Source organism: Mustela nigripes, chromosome 10 (genome assembly GCF_022355385.1).
Source record: "Mustela nigripes isolate SB6536 chromosome 10, MUSNIG.SB6536, whole genome shotgun sequence".
Lineage (NCBI taxonomy): Eukaryota > Metazoa > Chordata > Mammalia > Carnivora > Mustelidae > Mustela > Mustela nigripes.
The window spans coordinates 4,274,797-4,294,769 of NC_081566.1; the positions used below are offsets into that span (position 1 = coordinate 4,274,797).

The following is a 19,973-nucleotide window of genomic DNA, read 5'->3' on the forward strand; positions in this document are numbered from 1 at the left end:
GAGCTGAAACCAAGAGCTGGACACTTAACCGACTGTGCTACCTAGGTACTCCGGTACCATGCTGTTTTATTTTGTTCTGTTTTTAAGATTAATTTATTTAAGAGAGAGAGAGGCAGGGAGGGACAAGGGAATAGGGAGAGAGTCTTAAGCAGACTCCATGCTGAGCGTAGAGCCCAACACCAGGTTTGATCTCATGACACTGAGCGGAAACCAAGAGTTCTGTGGCTAACTGACTGTGCTACTCAAGTATCCCAGTACAGCACTGTTTTGATGACTATAGCTTTGTGACATGTTCTGAAATCAGGAAGTATGAATCCTCAAACTTTATTCTTTTTAAAAATAGTCTGGCCTATTTAAGGTCGTTTGAGAAGTGATAAAAAATTTTAGGATTTTTTTTTTTTCTTCTTCTTCAGCAAAAAAATATTGTTGGAATTTTGATAAGGATTGTGCTGAATCTGTATTATCATTTGACAGTATGGACATCTTAACAGTATTAAGTGTTCCACTCATGAACGTGAGATGTTTTCTCATTTGTGTCCTCTTTTTTATTTTTATATTTTTAAAGATTTTATTTATTTATTTGACAGAGGAAGACACAGCAAGAGAGGGAACACAAGCAGGGGGAGGGGGAAAGGGAGAGGGAAAAGCAGACTTCCCACTGAGCGGGGAACCTGATGTGGGGCTCGATCCCAGGACCCTGGGATCATGACCTGAACTGAAGGCAGTTGCTTAACAACTGAGCCACCCAGTACCCCTGTGTCTTCTGTTTTAAATTTGTTTGTATATTCTTTAATTTCTTCTGTCAATATTTTGTAGTTTTCCTTATACTTTCTTAGGCATATCCCTAAGTATTTTATTCTTTTTGATACTATTGTAAATGGAATTGTTTTCTTAATTTCCTTTTTGGATTGTTCAGTGTTAAAAGTATAGAAGTGCAGCCGGTTTTTTTGTGCTTTGATTTTGTGTCCTGCAACTTTGCTGAATCCATCAGCAGTTTTTTAATGCAATTCTTAGGATTTTCTATGTATGAGATCATGTCATCTCTGAACAGAGATAATTTTACTTCCTTTTGTCCAATGTGGGGTGCGTGGGGAGAGGGAGAGAGAATCCCAGGCAGCTCCACACCTAGCCCAGAGCCCAATGACCCTGAGATCATGACCTGAGCCAAAATCAAGAGTAGGAGGCTTAACTGACTGAGCCACCCAGGCAACCCCCCTTTTGTCTGATTTGGATGCCTTTTATTTCCTTTCTTGCCTAATTGCTCTGGCTAGGACTTCTAGTACTAAGTTGAATAGAAGAGAGCTGGCATCCTTGTCTTGTTCCTGATCTTAGAGGAAAAGCTTTCAGTCTTTCGTCATTATTATGTCAGCTGTAGGCTTTTTCATAAATGGCCTTTAATATGTTGAGGTTTCCTTTTATTCATAGTTTATTGAGTATTGTTAGCATGAAAGGTGTTGAATCTTGTCATGTGCTTTTTCTGCATCAGTTGGGATGATCATGTACGTGACTTCTGTCCTTCATTCTTTTATTTTTTTAAAGATTTTATTTATCTATTTGACAGCGAGAGAGAGATCACAAGTAGGCAGAGAGGGAGGGGGAAGCAGGCTTCCTGCTGAGCAGAGAGCCTGATGCAGGGCTCGATCTCAGGACCTTGAGATGATGACCTGAGCTGAAGGCAGAGGCTTAACCCACTGAGCCACGCAGGCGCCCCTGTCCTTCACTCTTTTCATGTGTATTACATTGATTGATGTTCATATGTTGCATCATTCTTGTTATTCTAGAAATAAATCTCCATTTATGTAATATCATTTTAATGTGCTATCAAATTTCCTTTGCTTATATTTCATTGAAGATTTTTGTATCAGTATTCATCAGGGATATTGGTCTGTAGTTTTTCTGTAGTGCTTTTGTCAGGCTTTGGTATCAGGGTAATTCTGGTTATATAGAATGAGTTTGGAAGTGTTCCCTCTCCAGATTTTTGGAAGTTTCAAGAATTGGTGTTAGTTCTTCTTTAAATGTTTGGTAGAATTCTTTAATGGAACTATCTAGTTGGGGGGCTTTTCTTTGTTGAAAGGTTTTGATTATTGATTCAGTCTCCTTACTTGTTATTGGTCTTTTGATATTTTCTCTTCATGATTTATTCTTGATGTGTGTTGCTAGGAATTTATCCATTTCTTCTGGGTTTCCAATTTTTTGGAGTACAGTTCACAGTAGTCTCTTACAGTCATTTTTCTGTGGCTTGGTTGTACTGCTCCATGTCTTATTATTATATATCCTAGGATTTTGTACAAAATTTAATACAAAATTGACAAATTACATAACCTCTTGCCTGCTAAGTATTTAAGATAATAATGGGGCTTAGATAATCCATGCTTTAACTTAACATTAATTCATTTTAAGTCTTATTCTCTTAGTATCCTTCTCTCTCTTCATCAGATTTGTACTTTGATTTGCAACTCACTTTTGTTGATAAATCAGGTGGACCAAAATTGTTTCATTTTTGTTGAAAATTGTTTCAAATTGTTACATTTTTACTGTGAAATATAAGGGAAACAAAAACCAAAAATGTGCATAAGCTAGAATATACAACTTGCGAAGTAATTATAAAGTACATGCCTGTGTAGCTAACATTCAGATCGAGGAGTGGAACAAGATGGGCACTCTTGGTATTGCTTCTCCCAGAAATAGCTGTCTTGAATTTTGAAATAATCATACACTTGATTTTCTTAATAGTTTTACTATCAGTGTTTGGATCCCTCACAGTGTAATAAAAGTTTTGCCTGATTTTGAGCTTTTGATAAATTGAATCATAACATCTGTAAACATTTTTGTCTTCAGCGTTCTGTTGGGAGATTCATATACGCGATTGCATCCCATTTCAATATCGTATACTATTTCAGTAGCTAATTCACAGTGAATTTATCCATTCTACTATTGCTTAGCTTGGGGCTATTACAGTTAACGCTGCTGTAAACATGCATTTGTATCCTGGAACATAGTTGTATGAATTTCTCTAGGAATACTACCTAGGTGTAATACTGCTGGGTTATAGAGAATGCCGATCTGCAAGTCATCAGGTAACGCAGGCTTTTCCAGAGTGGCCATAACACAGTTTGTGCTTCCACCAGTGCTGTGGGGATTTCCATTATTCTGCATTCTTGCCAACAAACACTTAGGATTCTTAGGTTTTAAAGTGTTCGTTAACCTCAGTGAAGTTTTGATTTGCATTTACCTGATTACTAATGAAGTTGAACATCTTTATTTATGCCTTTTAGTTATTTGACTTTCCTGGGCAATTTTAAGGTTTTACCTGTTCTTCTTTTGGGTTGTTTATATCTTTTATAGTGGTATATAATTATTTTTAAGATTTTGATTCTAGTCATTGATAAGTATTTTGCAGATACCTTATTTTTGCTTTGAAACTTGTGTTTTATATGGAGTTTTTTTTTTAAAGAAGAGAAGCTCCTCTTAATGTTAGTGTAATCAAATGTATACATTTTCCCCCATTATGGTTAGCTTTTTTATCTCCTGTTGAAACAGAATTTTTTGCCCTAAGTTTATGGATGATATTCTCTTATAATTTCTTTTAAATATTTACTTCAGTTTTTATTGTTAGGTCTTTAATCTACCTGGAATTTACTTTTTTTTTTTTTTTTTTTAATGTTTGGTGTTAGGTAGGAATTCCAGTGTATAATTTTATGTGAATTTTCAGTTGTTTCAGGTTTCTTGGCCATTATTGGCTCTTTATCTTTCCATATAGATTTGGAATCCTCTACTTAATGTTTCATCGCAAACAAAATTTGATTGAGATTACATAGATTGCATATCAATTTGGGAAGGATATAGCATATCCCTTTTTACTCCAAAAGGGTCAAACTTTTGGGAGCTTTATTCCTAGAATATTTTTTTTTTTTTTTTAAGATTTTATTTATTTATTTGACAGAGAGAAATCACAAGTAGGCAGAGAGGCAGGCAGAGAGAGAGAGAGGCAGAAGCAGGCTCCCTGCTGAGCAGAGAGCCCGATGCGGGACTCGATCCCAGGACCCTGAGATCATGACCTGAGCCGAAAGCAGCGGCTTAACCACTGAGCCACCCAGGCGCCCTCCTAGAATATTTTTTGATGCTGTTGTAAATTGTATCATGGGCACGCATGTGTGTATTTGTGTGTTTATTGATGGTATTTAAAAATACAGTAGATTTTGGTGCTGTTGAGGTTAACTCTGTGCTTACTGGTTGCTTTCTGGATCTGTCCATTTCTGATAGAGGGGCATCATAAGCGTCCAGCCATGTAATGGATTCATGTGTTCTTCCTTCTTGGAGTACTGTTAGTTTTTGCCTCATGTATTTTGACACTCTTTTGTGAGGCACATATGCATTAAGGATTATTACCCTTACTGTAAGATTGTAAGTCTTCTTGGAGTATTGACCTCTTATCATTATGAAATGGTCCTCTTTATCCCTGATAACTTCATTGTTCTGAAATCTGCTCTGTCTGAAATTAATATACCGAATCCTGTTTTATTTGTGTTAGCATATCTTTCTTTATCCTGTACTTTTCGTCTATATCTGTATTTGAAGTGTGTTTCTTGTGAAAGTAATTCCATTTACAGTTGTACCAAAAATAATAAAATACGTGGAATAAACCTAACCAAGGGGGTGAAGCCCTGTATTCTAAAAACTAGAAAACACTAATAAAAGAAGTTGAAGGTGACACAAATGGAGAGATGGTCCCTCCTCATGGGTTGGAAGAACCAATACTGTTAAAATGTCCATACTACCCAAAGCAATCTATAGATTTAATGCAGTCCTGATCAAAATATCAACATTTTTCACAAAACTGGAAAAAATAATACTAAAATTTGCATGGAACCAAAAGATCCCAAATAGCCAAAGCAATCTTGAAAAAGAACAAAGCTGAAGATATCACAATCCCAGATTTCAAGATATACTATACTACAAAGCCATAGTAATCAAAACAATATGGTACTAGCCCAAAAATAGAGAAGTGGAACAGAGTAGAGAGCTAAGAAGTAAACCCATGTCTGTATGATCCGTCAATATATGACATAGGAGGCAGGAATATACAGTGGGAAAGACACAGTCTTTTTTTTTTTTTTTGGAAAGACACAGTCTTGTCAACAGATGGTGCTGGGAAAACCAGAAAACTACTGGCAAAAGACTGAAACTGGACTGCTTTCTTACATCATACACAAAGAAACCCTGAAAATGGATTAAAGATCTGAATGTGAGATCTGAAACTGTAAAGCTCCTAGAAAAAAACATAGGCAGCAATTTCTTTGACTTTGACCATAGAAATGTTTTTCTATATATGTCTCCTTAGGCAAGGGAAACAAAAGCAAAATAAAACTATTTAGACTACCCCCAAATAAAAAGCTTTTGTATAGTAATGGAAACCATCAACAAAATGACAAGGCAGCCTACTGAGTGTGAGAAGATATTTATTTTTTATTTTTTTTTTTTTAAAGATTTTATTTATTCATTTGACAGAGAGAGATCACAAGTAGGCAGAGAGGCAGGCAGAGAGAGAGAGAGGGAAGCAGGCTCCCTGCTGAGCAGAGAGCCCGACGTGGGACCCGATCTCAGGACCCTGAGATCATGACCTGAGCCGAAGGCAGCGGCTTAACCCACTGAGCCACCCAGGCGCCCCGTGAGAAGATATTTATAAATGATATATCTGATAAGGGGTTAATATCCAAAATATATAAAGAACTTACACAACTCAACACCAAAGAAATCCCCAAATAATCCAATTAAAAGTGCAGAGGCCCTGAATAGATATTTTTCCAGAGAAGACATACAGATAACCAACAGACACATGAAAACATGCTTAACATCACTAATCATCAGGGAAATGCAAATCAAAACCATAATGAAATAACCACCTCAGAATGGCTAAAATCAAAAACATAAAAAACAATAAGTGTTAGTGAGGATATGAAGGAAAAGGAACCTCATTCATGTTGGCGGGAATGCAAACTGGTATAACCATTGGGGAAAACAGTATGGAGTTTCCTCAAAAAAATTAAAAATATAATTACTAGATGATCCAGTAATTTCATTACTGGCTGTTTACCCAAAGAAAATGAAAACACTAGGGACGCCTGGGTGGCTTAGTGGGTTAAAGCCTCTGCCTTTGGTTTGGGTCATGATCCTTGGGTCCTGGGGTCGAGCCCCGCATCGGGCTCTCTGCTCAGCAAGGAGCCTGCTTCCCAACTCCTTCTCTCTCTGCCTGCCTCTCTGTGTGCTTGTGATCTCTGTCTGTCAAATAAATAAAAATCTTAAAAAAAAAAAAATGAAAACACTTATTTGAAAAGATATATGCACCTCTGTGTTTATTGCAGCATTATTTACAATTGCCTGTTTATGGAAATGTCCATCCATAAATGAATGGATTAAGATATATATATATATATAGATAGATAGATAGATAGATAGATAGATAGACACATACACAATGGAACATTACTCAGTCTTAAGAAAGAATGAGGTCTTGTCATTTGCAACAACATGGATGGAGCTAGAAAGTATAATGCTAAGTGAAATAAATCAGAGAAAGGCAAATGCTGTATGATTTCACTCATATGTGGGATTTAAGAAACAGGAAAAACAGACAGACTCTTAGATAAACAGAATGAACTGATGGTTGCAAGAGGGGAGATGGTTGGGGCATGAGTGAGTGAAATAGGTAGAGGGGATTAAGAGTACACTTATCATGATGAGCACTAAGGGAGTAATGTATAGAACTGTTGAATCATTATACTATATAACTGTATAAATTTTTTTAAACATTAAAGCCAGTTTCTTGTAAATAGCATACAGTTGATGGGGCGCCTGGGTGGCTCAGTGGATTAAGCCGCTGCCTTCGGCTCAGGTCATGATCTCAGTGTCCTGGGATCGAGCCCCGCATCGGGCTCTTTGCTCAGCGGGAGCCTGCTTCTCTCTCTCTCTCTGCCTGACTCTCCGCCTACTTGTGATTTCTCTCTCTGTCAAATAAATAATAAATAAAATCTTTAAAAAAAAAAATAGCATACAGTTGAGTCATGTGTTTTGTTCCAGTCTTAAAATCTTTGAATTGGTGTATTTAGACCATTTACATTTAAAGCGATTATTGATATAGTTGAATTAATATTTACTGTTTGTTATTGTTTGTTATCTTTGTTCCATTTTCGTCTTTCATACTTTTTTCTGCCTTTTGTACTTCAAGTTCAGCATTGTATATAATTCCATATTTTCTCCTTTCATAGCATGTATTCTTTCACTTTCTCTTGTGGTTGTCCTGGAGTTTGCAATATACATTTACAACTAACCCAAATCCACTTTGAAATAACACTGTACCACTTCATGGGTAGTACAACTGTTTTGTAATAACAAGATACTTCTTTTCTTTTCTTTTGTCAAAATACTGTTAATTTCTCCCATCCATTTCTTACATCACTGCTGTCATTCACTTGCACATAAGCATATATATGTATGTGTATGTATATGTGTATGTATGTATGTGTGTACACACACACGCACACACACACACATTCCTTTTCTTTATGTAGATCTCAGTTTCTGACCTGTGTCATTTTCCAGTTTTCAAAAAAAACACTTTTTGACATTTCTTGCAAGGTTTCCTGGCATAATTTCCCTCAATTTTTTGCTTATCCAAGAAGGATAATTTTTGTAGGAGATAGATAATTTTTGTAGGGTATAGTGTGTTTTTTCTCTCAATACTTTAATTATTTTACTCCACCCTCTTATTGCATGATTTCTGAGAAGTCAGATATAACTTGTCTTTGTTTTTCTTTAGGTAAGTAATTTTCTTCTTTTTCAGAGTTTCTCTGTATCTTTGAACTTTTTGGAATTCGTATATGATATGCCTAGGTGTAGTATTTTCAGCATTTATCCTGTTTTGTGTTGTCTGAGCTTCCTAGATCTATGGTTTGGTGTCTGACATTAATTTGGGGGAAATTCTCATTCATTATTACTTGAAATATTTCTTTTGTTCCTTTCTCTCGTTCTTTCCCTCTGGTATTCTCATTACTCATGTATTATACATTTTACAGTTGACCTGCACTTTTTTGGATATTCTGTTCTGTGGTTTTTTCTTTTTTCCCTTTTCTCTTTAATTTTAGAAGTTCCATTGTCATGTCATAAAGCTCAGTGTTTCTTGCTCAACTGTGTCTAGTCTACCAGTGAACTCCTCAAAGGCATTCTTCATTTTTGTTACTGTGTTTGCTCTAGTGTTTCTTTTTTATCCTTCATTAGAACTTTTCTGCCTACATTATCCATCTATTCTTGCATGTTGTCTGCTTTTTTACATTAAAGCCCTTAGCATATTAATCATAATTTTTAAAAAAAATTCCTGGTCTGATAAGTCCACCATTCTTGTCATCTAACTCTGGTTCTCATGCTTGTTTAGTCTCTGAACTATGTTCTTTGCTTTCTTAAGAAACGCCTTGTAATTCTTTATTCTTTTTGAAAGGTGGGAGATGGTGTACTTGGTAAAAGGAACTGTGGTAAACAGACCTTTCACAATGTGGTGGTGAAGTGTGGTGGTAGAAGAAACGTTCTGGACTCCTGTTATTAGGTCTAAATCTTTTGGTGGGTCTTTTCCCTGGACTGTTCACTTCGTTAGTGCTTCTCGGGTTTCCCCTTTCTCTTAGACAGGTCAGGCTCTGATAAAACACCAGCAGGTTCAGCTCTACTAAAATAGTTCTCCTAAAGTCAGTCCTTGTTAAGAACAGAATACTCTGGAATATTTCAAAGAGCTTCTGGAGGTAAAACTCACAGAAGTGTCGACGCTCCACTCTGACGGGTATCCTCCTTGGATTTTCTAACTTAAGGATTGACCCACACTGAGCATCCATCAATATATCAATTAATGTAGTTCAAGTTTTCCTACATGGGCACTGATTCCCACAGAGGTTTCTGTGTATCTGCCTGTCTCTGAGTTTTGAGACAGTCACTTGTTGTGTGACCTCACTTTTCCGAAGATACACAAAGAGTTGATTTTTTAGTTTGTTTAGCTTTTTACTTGTTGTTAGGACAGAATGGCAGCTTCCATGAATACAGACACCCTTTTTGAGACTAAAGACAACTTTGTTTCTTCCTTTCCAATCCTTAACAGATTTTATTTCCTTTGTTTCCCTAGCTGTTGTGGCTAGCATTTTAGCAGTGTTGAATAGAAGTACCTGATAGGGACCTTTGTCTTGTTCCCATTCTTAAAGGAAAGCTCTTAGTCTTAAGTATTATATTTGTCATAGATGTTCAGTAGATACCCATTATCTAAGGAAGTTCCTCTCAGTTTGCTAATAATTCCTTTCCCCCGTGAATCGTTTTATCTTTCCAAATACTTTTTTAGCTTCTTTTAAGATGATCATTTCAGATCTGTTATTAAAATGAAGTATACTAATCAGTTTTCTTGAGTCACATTTTTATTACATAATAAATACAAGTTGGTCATGATACTTATGTGTGTGTTGTGTTCATATTATTATTTTCACATAATTCTTTTTGATACTCTAGGGATTTTGCTACCTATCATGAATAAGGCTGGCATGTAGTTTTTTATTTCTCACACTGTTGGGTTTTGGTGTGTGAGGTGTATAAAATCAGATGGGCAGTGCTCTCTTATTTTTAGTTCTCGGGAAGAGTTAAAGATTATAATTATTTCTTTTTTGAATTTTTATTCACGTAGGTCCAGAATTGTCCTTGTAAGAGGAGTTTTTGTTGTAGGAACTTGATTTTTTTGCCACTTTAAATTAAAAATTTCCATGACTTTTTCTATGTCAACTAAGTGTTAAAATTTATTAGTGTAAAGATACTCACTTTTATCTATTAACATTTTATTTTTCCTCCCTTTTCCAAAGAGATTTTTTTGTTAGAGCGGAGAAGAGATTCTTTTTCTGTTATTAGAAGTTGTGCATTATTTTTGACATTTTCTCATACTTTAGAATTTACAAATACTTGTCCAAATCTGCAGTTAATGAGTACTTTTTCCTCTTCTTGGACAGTACCAAGATATTTTATCTCCAACTTGGCTTACATGCTACTCTTTTGTGTATTTAAATTCTATTTTTTTCTTAGTTGTAATTCAACAAGGAATACTGTGATTATTTTTCACACTTCACGTTCATTTACATTTATGCACATGTACACCGATTCTTAATTCTTCGGGTCTGCTTTCGGAGAATTTCCATTTGCCGTTGCTTCCCTTCATACTGAAACATGATCTTTTTTTCTTTATTCCTGTTTAAATTTGTTGGGTTCTTTGAATCTCTCAGTTGGTATCTTTTGTCAAGATTGGAAAATTCTTAACAACCATTATTTTTCCCCTGAAACATTCCCTCTACCTCGTTCTCTTTTAGAATCCACATTTAATTCAGGATGTTCCCATCCTTTTCACTTTAGCTCCCTAAACTCTACTTATTTCCATTCTTTTTGCCTTTCTGTGTTAGATTTGGGTGATTTCTTCTGAACTGTTTTCCAGACCACACATTCTTAGTTATCTGTAGTCTGCTATTAAATTCTTTCATCGAGTCTTTAATGTCATTTATTACATTTTCCATTTCTAGGAGTTGCTTCAGTATTTTTTTAAACATCTAGGTCCCTTTTGTTTGTTTGTTTTATTTTTCCTGCAGATACTTTCAAGCTGGCTTTTTATTTAGACATAGTAAGTATACCTGTCTTTATAATCTTATCTTTGTGATAATTCTAGTATCTTAAGTCTTTGTGAATCTGTTCATTAATTTTGTCCGTAGGCTCTTGCTCAAGATGCCTCTGGTCTTTCTGGGCTTGGTTACCTTTGTGTGTTGGTCCTTCTCTTTGAAAAATAATTTGTCGGGATAATTAGAGAGCTAGAAGGTAGGTCCCTCTGCCAGAGAAAATTTGTGTTTGCTTTGTATTCAAGAATATTTTATGTTAGTGGCATGAGGTGAGTTGGACCGCCAGATCTGGAAATTCGGACTGTCAGTCCCTGCACTGCCTGGGTTAATTCTTACTCTGAGGATAGTCCTTAGAGTCCTAGCTTACAGGGGGATGAGTGAGGGTGTCTTACTAGACTACTACTGTGGGTGGGTCTGGAGATTTTATTTCTGACTCATTCTCTTCATACCATCAGAGCTAAAATTCACATACTCCTGCATTGGCAAATGCTGTCAGGACAAGAATGACTTTTGTGTTCCACTTCACTATCTGGCGTCCTACTTTTATTTCAGATTTGGTCTAGAGATTGCCTACTTAATCTTGGCTACTCTTCAGTGCTTTTAGTGATTTTTAAAAAAAATTTTAATTCAGTTAATTAACATATAGTGTATTATTAGTTTCAGAGGTAGAGTTCAGAGGTAGAGGTGATTCCCCGGTCTTATAGAATACCCATTGCTTGTTACGTCACGTGCCATCCTTAAAGTCCCATCATCCCAGTTATACCATCCCCCCCCCACACACCCTCCAGCAACCCTCAGTTTGTTTCCTATGATTGAGTCTCTTAGGGTTTGTCTCCCTCTCTGGTTTCTTGTCTTATTTTTACCCCCCTTCCCTATGCATCTCTGTTTTGTTTCTTAAATTCTGCATATGAGTGAGATCATACAATAGACTTTCTCTGATTGACTTATTTCGCTTAGTGTAAATTAAATTACCCTATAGTTTCATCCACATGGTTGCAAATGGCAAGATTTCTTTTTTAAAAGACTTTATTTACTTATTTGACAGACAGAGATCACAACTAGGCAGAGAAAGAGAGAGAGAGAGAGAGAGGAGGAAGCAGGCTCCCTGCTAAGCAGAAAGCCCAATATGGGGCTCGATCCCAGAACCCCGGGACCATGACCCGAGCTCAAGGCAGAGGCTTTAACCCGCTGAGCCACCCAGGTGCCCCAAGATTTCATTTTTTGATGGCTGAGTAATCCGTTGTGTGTACACACACACACACACACACATTCTTTGTGCATTCATCTGTTGGTGGACATCTGGGCTCTTTCCATAGTTTGGCTATTGTGGACATTACTGATATAAAAATTCGGGTGCACGTGCCCCTTTGGATCACTACATTTGTATCTTTAGGGTAAATACCCAGTGTGATTGCTGGGTTGTAGGGTAGCTCTATTTTCAAGTTTTTGAGGAACCTCCGTGCTGTTTTCCAGAGTGGCTGCACCAGTTTGCATTCCCACCAGTGATGTAAGAAGTTCCCTTTTCTCCACATCCTTGCCAACATCTATTATTTCCTGACTTGTTAAACCCATATTTAGTTGCTTTCGTAGAGAGGGTGGTCTGAGTAACAGTTAACAACCATTTCTAAAAGTGCCATTTTTTTTAAGATCAATTTGAGTGAGATTAGTAACTGATAGAAATGGCTGTTTAGAAGAATGTTTAGATATTTTGATATACTTGATGACTTTCTCAACAGATTTCTAGGACATAATGTAAAAAATTATAATTGGTTGAATCATGTTATTAGTAAATTTGCAGTATATGAAGTTTTAGAGTGAATTTTATAGCTTAAAAATTTCTGGCTCTGTCAGACCACGTATTGTTTATTTTTAATGGGCTCAGTAGGACTGAAATTCCGTTTATCTTGTCAGTCAGATGTCTTTCTTGACAAGACATTTATCTTGTCAGTGTGGAAGTGGTATGCAGCTGTCTTTAATGTGCTTAAAGGAATGAAATCTTAGAAACCTAAAGCGAATATTTCTAATTTACTCACCTTGCCAGAAGTGTTTATTCATTATTGCTTTGTCATTTATATTGCATGTTAAAGCTATTTTTAGATTTTGGCATTCAGGGTTTCGATCACAGTAAAATACATCTAGAAAAAACTTCTTAAATTTCTTTTTTAATGTGGATGTTCCTTTAGCTGGCTTTTGTACCTGGTCACTGCTTGTTGTACATAATTAACCCACATTCGTGACACAGTGTAGCTTAGTGTTTTAGGGAAATACTCAGATGATGTATGGGTTTGTTACTAGCTTAACCTGGTGATGTTACCTTCTTACTAGGTAAAGGATAGGGCTGGGCCCTGAGAGGGATCCTTACTGTGTTGACTGATGGCTAGCTGTCCGTTAGAAGCTTAAGGAAATTATTTGAAGGAGACTGGTAAAACCTCAGATAAAAATGGTACCATCTCCCATCTTGTCACTTTTCACTAATTTAAAATACATAAATATATGCTTAATGTATAATTATAAACTCATTGGTTAGGAAAATAATCACTAAGGGACAATATATAATATTTTTAGTGTTTATCTTAGCATAATATACTACATATCTGCTTTTTATTTCCTCTTACAGTAGACCCAAATGATTTGTACATCGTAGAACCCCTCAAGTTCTCTCCAGAAAAAAAGGTAATATTTTGATTCTTTTTAAGTATATTGGTATGTTATGACATAGTAGATAAAGAACTGGGTAGAAAGGTTTGGTATCTCTAAGTGGTCCTTAAATTTACTGTATATGTCCAATCATAATACTGATACAAGTCAATGTTACAGAGGTCAGCAAACTACAACTTCCAGGCTATATCTGGCCTGTGGCCTGTTCTGTATGAGCCTGGAGCCATCTTAAAGGGTTGTAAAATAAAAAAGAATATACAAGAGATACAGTATGTGACCTGTAAAGCCTAAAATACTTACTGCCTGGCCCTTTATAGAGAAGATTTGCTGATGCCTGGGTAGTAGTCCTTGTTTATTATCAGTGCGTGTTAGGCACAGTGTGTGCGTGTGCCATTCCTGCATTCCTCACAGCAGCCTGGAGATGGTAGTATCCCCGAGTTGAAATGAGAAAACCAAAATTCAGAGGGTTTATGTTGTCTTTGAATGATCCATTAAGTCAGTGATAAAACTCAAAATATACGTGGGCTTTTTGGTTATAAAGTCTGCGTTTTCTGTTTTGCCTCTCAAAATAAGTTGTACTCAGTTTGATTAGAGGTAATGATCTCTAGGTGAAAGAACTTGGACTTCTAGAGCCAAATAGCCCAGGGTTCAGTCCCAACCTGGCCACTTACTGTGTTGTAACTTGGGTGTGGAACCAAACCTCTGGACCTTGGTTTTCTCATTTAGTAACCAGGGATAAATACTCACTTCTTAGTAAGTAGGATACACATGAAAGCAGCTAGGATTCTACCTGATGCTTAGTAAGTACTCAGATGTCAGTTATCACCCCCTAAATCTATTTTCAGAGGTGGCAGCTAAGCTAAGTAAGGAGTTGTGATTGAGCAGCATTTACAAAATGGGAAGATAATGGTTAATATCTATCCAGAACATAACAGTATGTTTGAACATAATACTGTTTACTTTTCACCGGGAGTTGGCAGTTTCCTGCATTAGCTCAGCCCTCTAGGTGGTTTGATGAGGTAACTCTTGGAGGTCTCATTACTGCCTTGTTTTAAAATTTGTGTTGCAGAAGAAACGCTGCAAGTATAAAACTGAAAAAATTGAAACCATAAAACCAGCAGATCCATTGCACCCTATAGCCAATGGAGACCTAAAAGGAAGGAAGCCCTTTGTGAACCAGAGAGACTTCTCTAATATGGGAGAAGTTTATCACTCTTCGTACAAGGGTCCTCCGTCTGAAGGAAGCTCCGAAACCTCATCACAGTCAGAGGAGTCTTACTTCTGTGGCATTTCAGCTTGCACAAGTCTGTGCAACGGACAGTCCCAGAAGACAAAAACTGAGAAGAGGGCTTTAAAACGAAGGCGATCTAAAGTCCAAGACCAAGGAAAATTGATAAAAACTCTAATACAGACTAAGTCAGGATCATTACCGAGCCTGCATGACATAATCAAAGGAAACAAAGAGATCACCGTGGGAACATTTGGTGTCACAGCGGTCTCGGGACACATCTAAAATGAACAGAACTTTTCATACTGGAGACTTTTTGTTGTTGTTCTTTGAAGAACAGTCTGTGGTATTCGAAGGGTTTGGGGGAGGGAGAAAATACTAATGGGAAAAGTATTCAGAAATTATGGTTTCTGCCTTTTTAAAGAAGTAGGTGGGATTGTGTCAATCTTGGTTAATGAGCTGCAGTTTTACAAGGCTGATCACTTCCTACAAGGACAATGGTAGACATTTTATAAAGATGTTTTTTCACAGATTAATTACTGGGACAAACGTAATTTGGAAGCCCAGTTCCTTTGGGTGGGATAGGAATGAAAGCCTAAACCTCTTCCTTTAGCTTTGTTCCTATTTCTTGCACCTTCCCATATTTATGTGCCTTTTGTCTATTTATAATGCCACTGGAAGAGGAGGGAGAACTTTTTCTGTCATTTGATTTCTTTTATAACTTTGTTAGTTTTTTGAAGCTGCAAACACTACAAGGCTTTAAGGTGATCTGCACCTGAAGTTCCGTAATGTGGGTCAGACAGTGTAAAGGTCCCGCAGACTTGCCAGATAGACTTCTTGTAGCAAACACACTTGAAACAGAAACTTGCTGGAATTCTCTTCTGTTCTTTTAGGTAAGCAGAGACGGATATTTTCATTCAACTTACTCACACTCGTTTTTCTCTAGTTACTAACTCAATGAGAAAAAAGCCTACAAGATTTTTTCTTATAAATGACTGGTATTTGCGAATAGATTTTTTATGAATTCACCTTTTAAGCACATTTAACCACTTGTAAGGGTTTTCGTTAGCTACATTACATCTTAAACATTCACAATAAGCACTAATCCTCTGGACTTTCAGGTAGTTCTTTCCTGTTTCTACAAATAGAACTTTTGGAGCTTCGTCGAATGAGTCCAGGTCTCGTGGTAAAATCACTGCCTATGTACCTGTGCACGGATCCAGCGAGTGACTTTGTCAAGCCTTGTCTAATTGGTCAAGTCTAAAGGGATCGTTAGTCCTGATGTTTGCTTTGTATTGGCTACAGATGTGCAGAGGCATACCTGTGATGTCAGTGTGTCTGTCTCCACCTTGTCTTTTGTTTCCTTTAAAAAATAATTGGCAGCGACTGTGTTTGAATAAAATGATTTCTTAGTGTGTGTTTGTACAGTAATGAGTGAAAGTGGGAAGTTTCTTCTTGAAAGGGAGAGAATTGACCATTTCGTGTTGTAAGATTTAAGTTATAACTTATTGAGCACTTTTAGTAATAACTGTTTTTAAACTTGTCTAATACCTCTCAGGTGGGGTATTGTTTGTAATGTGACCTATTTAAAGCCTTTTTTGTTTGTTTAAGTTGCTGCTTTTAGGTTAACAGTATGTTTTAGATGATTTAAATTTTTTTTCCAGTCTGTACAATTAGCCATTCAGAGCAGGAGGGCCTGATTGTATAGAAGCTTGTTGAGAAGAGGTCCAGGTGAGCTTGGAGGGAGAGCGGGAAGCTCCACGATGTGCATGTGGCGCCCAGAGTTGTGGAAAGGTGGCTGTCAGTTTGTAACTGCGGAGCTGGAGTGCCATTAGAAACTGTGAATTTCCAAATAAATCCGAACACTTGTCTTTATTAATTACGGGCTCTTCTGTTCTTTGGTGGAGAAGCTTACAAATACATTGCTCAGAACATAGACTGAAGTTTCTGCCACTTTGGAAACTAAACACAGCAACATCTCCTTACATGATTGATCACATGTCAGCCAGCTCTAAACTGACTGAGCTTAAAATAAACATTTTCTTCCATGTACAATCATAATTTCACGATTTCAAACACTAACATTAGAGTTTTGATCTTTATTTAGTAGAACACATGTATGTGTTTTCCTCTTAGCAGGTGCCATCTTGAGGACTAATTTCTAAGTTTTTCCATATCTAAATAGAGTGTAATACTTGATAATTTACTTTTCAACTTTCACGCAACTAACCAGAGCATGACATTTTACACTTTGGGGTTTATTTTTCCTCTCTGAGATTATATGAGGAGAAAAAAAGGTCTTGCCAGTTGTAGACTTGTGCCCGGTAAGAAGCAAAGCTATGTACACGAGATAGGCTTTCAGTGTTGCTTGATAGTTAGCTTCATTTTATTTTTTCTAACGTTAAGCATTAGACAGCATAAAATTAAAAGGAAACTGGGGGGATCATCGCAAAGATGCCAAGTAAAGCAGGTTTTTTTTTTTTTAAAGATTTTATTTATTTATTTGACAGAGACCACAAGTAGGCAGAGAGGCAAGCAGAGAGAGGGGGAAGCAGGCTCCCCGCTGAGCAGAGAGCTCGATCGGAGGATACTTGGATCATGACCTGAGGCAGAGGCTTAACCCACGGAGCCACCCAGGCACCCCTGGAGTTAACTTTTTTAAAGATTTTATTTGACAGAGAAAGAGAGAAATCACAGCAGGGAGAGTGGCAGGTAGAGGGAGAAGCAGGCTTCCTGCTGAGCAGAGAGCCCAATGTGGGGGTCTATCCCAGGATTCTAGGATCATGAACTAAGCCGAAGACAGACGCTTAACTGACTGAGCCACCCAGGCACTCCTAGAATTACTAACTTTTTTAGGTGTGATACTAACTAGTATTGTGACTACGTAAGTCAATGACCTTATTCTTAGAAAACACATGCTTCCACGACCAGACCAGGTGGGATTTATTCCTTGGATGCAAGGGTAGTTCAGCATTGGCAAATCAATCAATGAGATGGAGCACATTAATAAAAGATAAGAACCATATGATCCTCTCAGTTGATGTTCAAAAAGCTTTTGATAAAATATAGCATCCTTTTTTTATTAAAACCCTTCAAAGTATAAGGATAGAGGGAACATACTTCCAGTATCATAAAAGCCATCTATGAAATCTCACAGCGAGTATCATTCTCATTGGGAAAGAAATGAGAGCTTTTCCCTTAAAGTCAGGAACATGACAGCGATGCCCACTCTCACCACTACTGTTCAACATAGCACTAGAGTCCTAACCTCAGCAGTCAGACAACAAAAAGAAAGAAAAGGCATCCAAATTGTCAAACTCTTGCTCTTCCCAGATGACATGATACTTTATGTGGATAATCCAAAAAATTCCAGCCCCAAAGCAAAAACTCATATAGCAATTCAGCAACATGGCAGAATACAAAAATGAAAGCACAGAAACAGTTGCATTCGATACACTAACAGTATGACTGAAGAAAGAGAAATTAAGGAATTGATCCCATTTACAACTGCATCCAAAACCATAAGATACCTAGGAATAAACCTAACCAAAGAGGTAACGTATCACTACTCTAGAAGCTACAGACACTCATGAAAGAAATTGAGGAAGACACAAAGAGACAGAAAAACATCCCATGCTTGTGGATTGAAAGAATAAACATTGTGAAAATGTCTATGCTGCCCAGAGCAATCTACACATTCTATGCCATCCCTACCGAAATACCATTGAAATTTTTCATAGAGCTGGAACAAAACGATCCTAAAATTTATGTGGAACCAGAAAAGACCCCTATTAGCCAGAGGAATGTTGAAAAAGAAAACCAAAGCTGATGCCATCACAATATCAGACTTCAAGCTCTATTACAAAGCTGCAATCATCAAGACAGTATGGTACTGGCACAAAATCAGACACAGAGATCAATGGAACAGAACAGAGTACCCAGGAATGGACCCTCAACTCTATGATCAACTAATCTTTGACAAAGCAGGAAAGAATATACAATGGAAAATGGACCTTGTCTTCAACAGATGGTGTTGGGAAAACTGTACAGCTACATAGAGAAGAATGAAACTGGACCATTTCCTTGCACCACACACAAAAATAGACTGAAAATGGATGAAAGAACTCAATGTGAGACAGGAATCCATCAAAATCCTAGAAGTGAACCCTGCCAGCAACCTCTGTGACTGACCACAGCAATTTCTTGCAGGACATATCTCCAAAGACAAGGGAAACAAGGGCAAAAATGGACTATTGGGACTTCATCAAGATAAAAAGCATTCACCCAGGGGTGCCTGGGTGGCTCAGTGGGTTAAAGCCTCTGCCTCCGGCTCAGGTCATGATCCCGGGGTCCTGGGATCGAGCCCCGCATCGGGCTCTCTGCTCGGCAGGGAGCCTGCTTCCTCCTCTCTCTGCTTGCCTCTCTGCCTACCTGTGATTTCTGTCTGTCAAATAAATAAATAAAATCTTAAAAAAAAAAAAAAAAAAAAGCATTCACCCAGCAAAGGAAGCACTTGACGAAACCAAAAGACAACTGACAGAATGAGAGAAGATATTTGCAAATGACATCAGATAAAGGGCTAGTATCCAAGATCTATAAAGAACTTAATCAAACTCAACACCCAAGACAAATAATCCAGGCAAGAAATAAGCAGAAGACATGAACAAACACTTCTTCAGAGAAGCCATCCAAATGGCTAAAAGACACATGAAAAAATGCTCCACATCACTTGCCATCAGGGAAATACAAATCAAAACGACAATGAGATACCACCTCACACCAGTTAGAATGGCTAATGTGAACAAGACAGATCAACAAATGTTGGAGAGGATGTGGAGAAAGGGTAACCCTCTTAACTGTTGGTGGGAATGCAAGCTGGTACAGCCACTCTGAAAAACAGTATAGAGGTTCCTCAAGAAGTTAAAAATAGAGTTACCCTACAATCCAGCAATTGTACTACTGGGTATTTATCTCAAAGATACAGATGTAGTGAAAAGAAGGGGCACTTGTACTCCAATATTCATAGCAGCAGTGTCCAAAATAGCCAAACTGTGGAAGGAGCCAAGACGTTCTTCAGCAGATGAATGGTTAAAGAAGATGTGGTTCATATACACAATGGAACATTACTCAGCCATCAGAAAGGATGAATACCACCATTTGCATCGACATGGAGGGGACTGGAGGAGATTATGCTGAGAAGTCAAGTAGAGAAAGACAATTATCGTATGGTTTTACTCGTATGTGGAATATAAGGAATAGGGCAGAGGACCATAGCGGGTGGGAGGGAAACCTGAATGGGAAGAAATCAGAGAGGGAGACAAACCATGAGAGCCTCTGGACTCCAGGAAACAAACCGAGGGTTACAGAAGGGATGGCGTTGGGGGGATGGGTTAATGGGCGATGGGCATTAAGGA

At 37.5% G+C, this 19,973-nt stretch overlaps 1 protein-coding gene across 3 annotated transcripts in view; it reads left to right on the top strand.

Moving 5' to 3' along the window:
• Positions 1–16,438, top strand: part of SUCO (SUN domain containing ossification factor) — an 87,360-nt gene extending 70,922 nt beyond the window's left edge. For all 3 annotated transcript variants that reach the window (XM_059412469.1, XM_059412468.1, XM_059412470.1), the window contains 2 exons: positions 13,291–13,346; positions 14,401–16,438. In XM_059412469.1, coding sequence (XP_059268452.1) covers positions 13,291–13,346; positions 14,401–14,844 — 500 coding nt within the window. In that variant the 3' untranslated portion in view covers positions 14,845–16,438. The remainder of the gene's footprint in view (positions 1–13,290; positions 13,347–14,400) is intronic.
• The last annotated feature ends 3,535 nt before the right edge of the window (positions 16,439–19,973 follow it).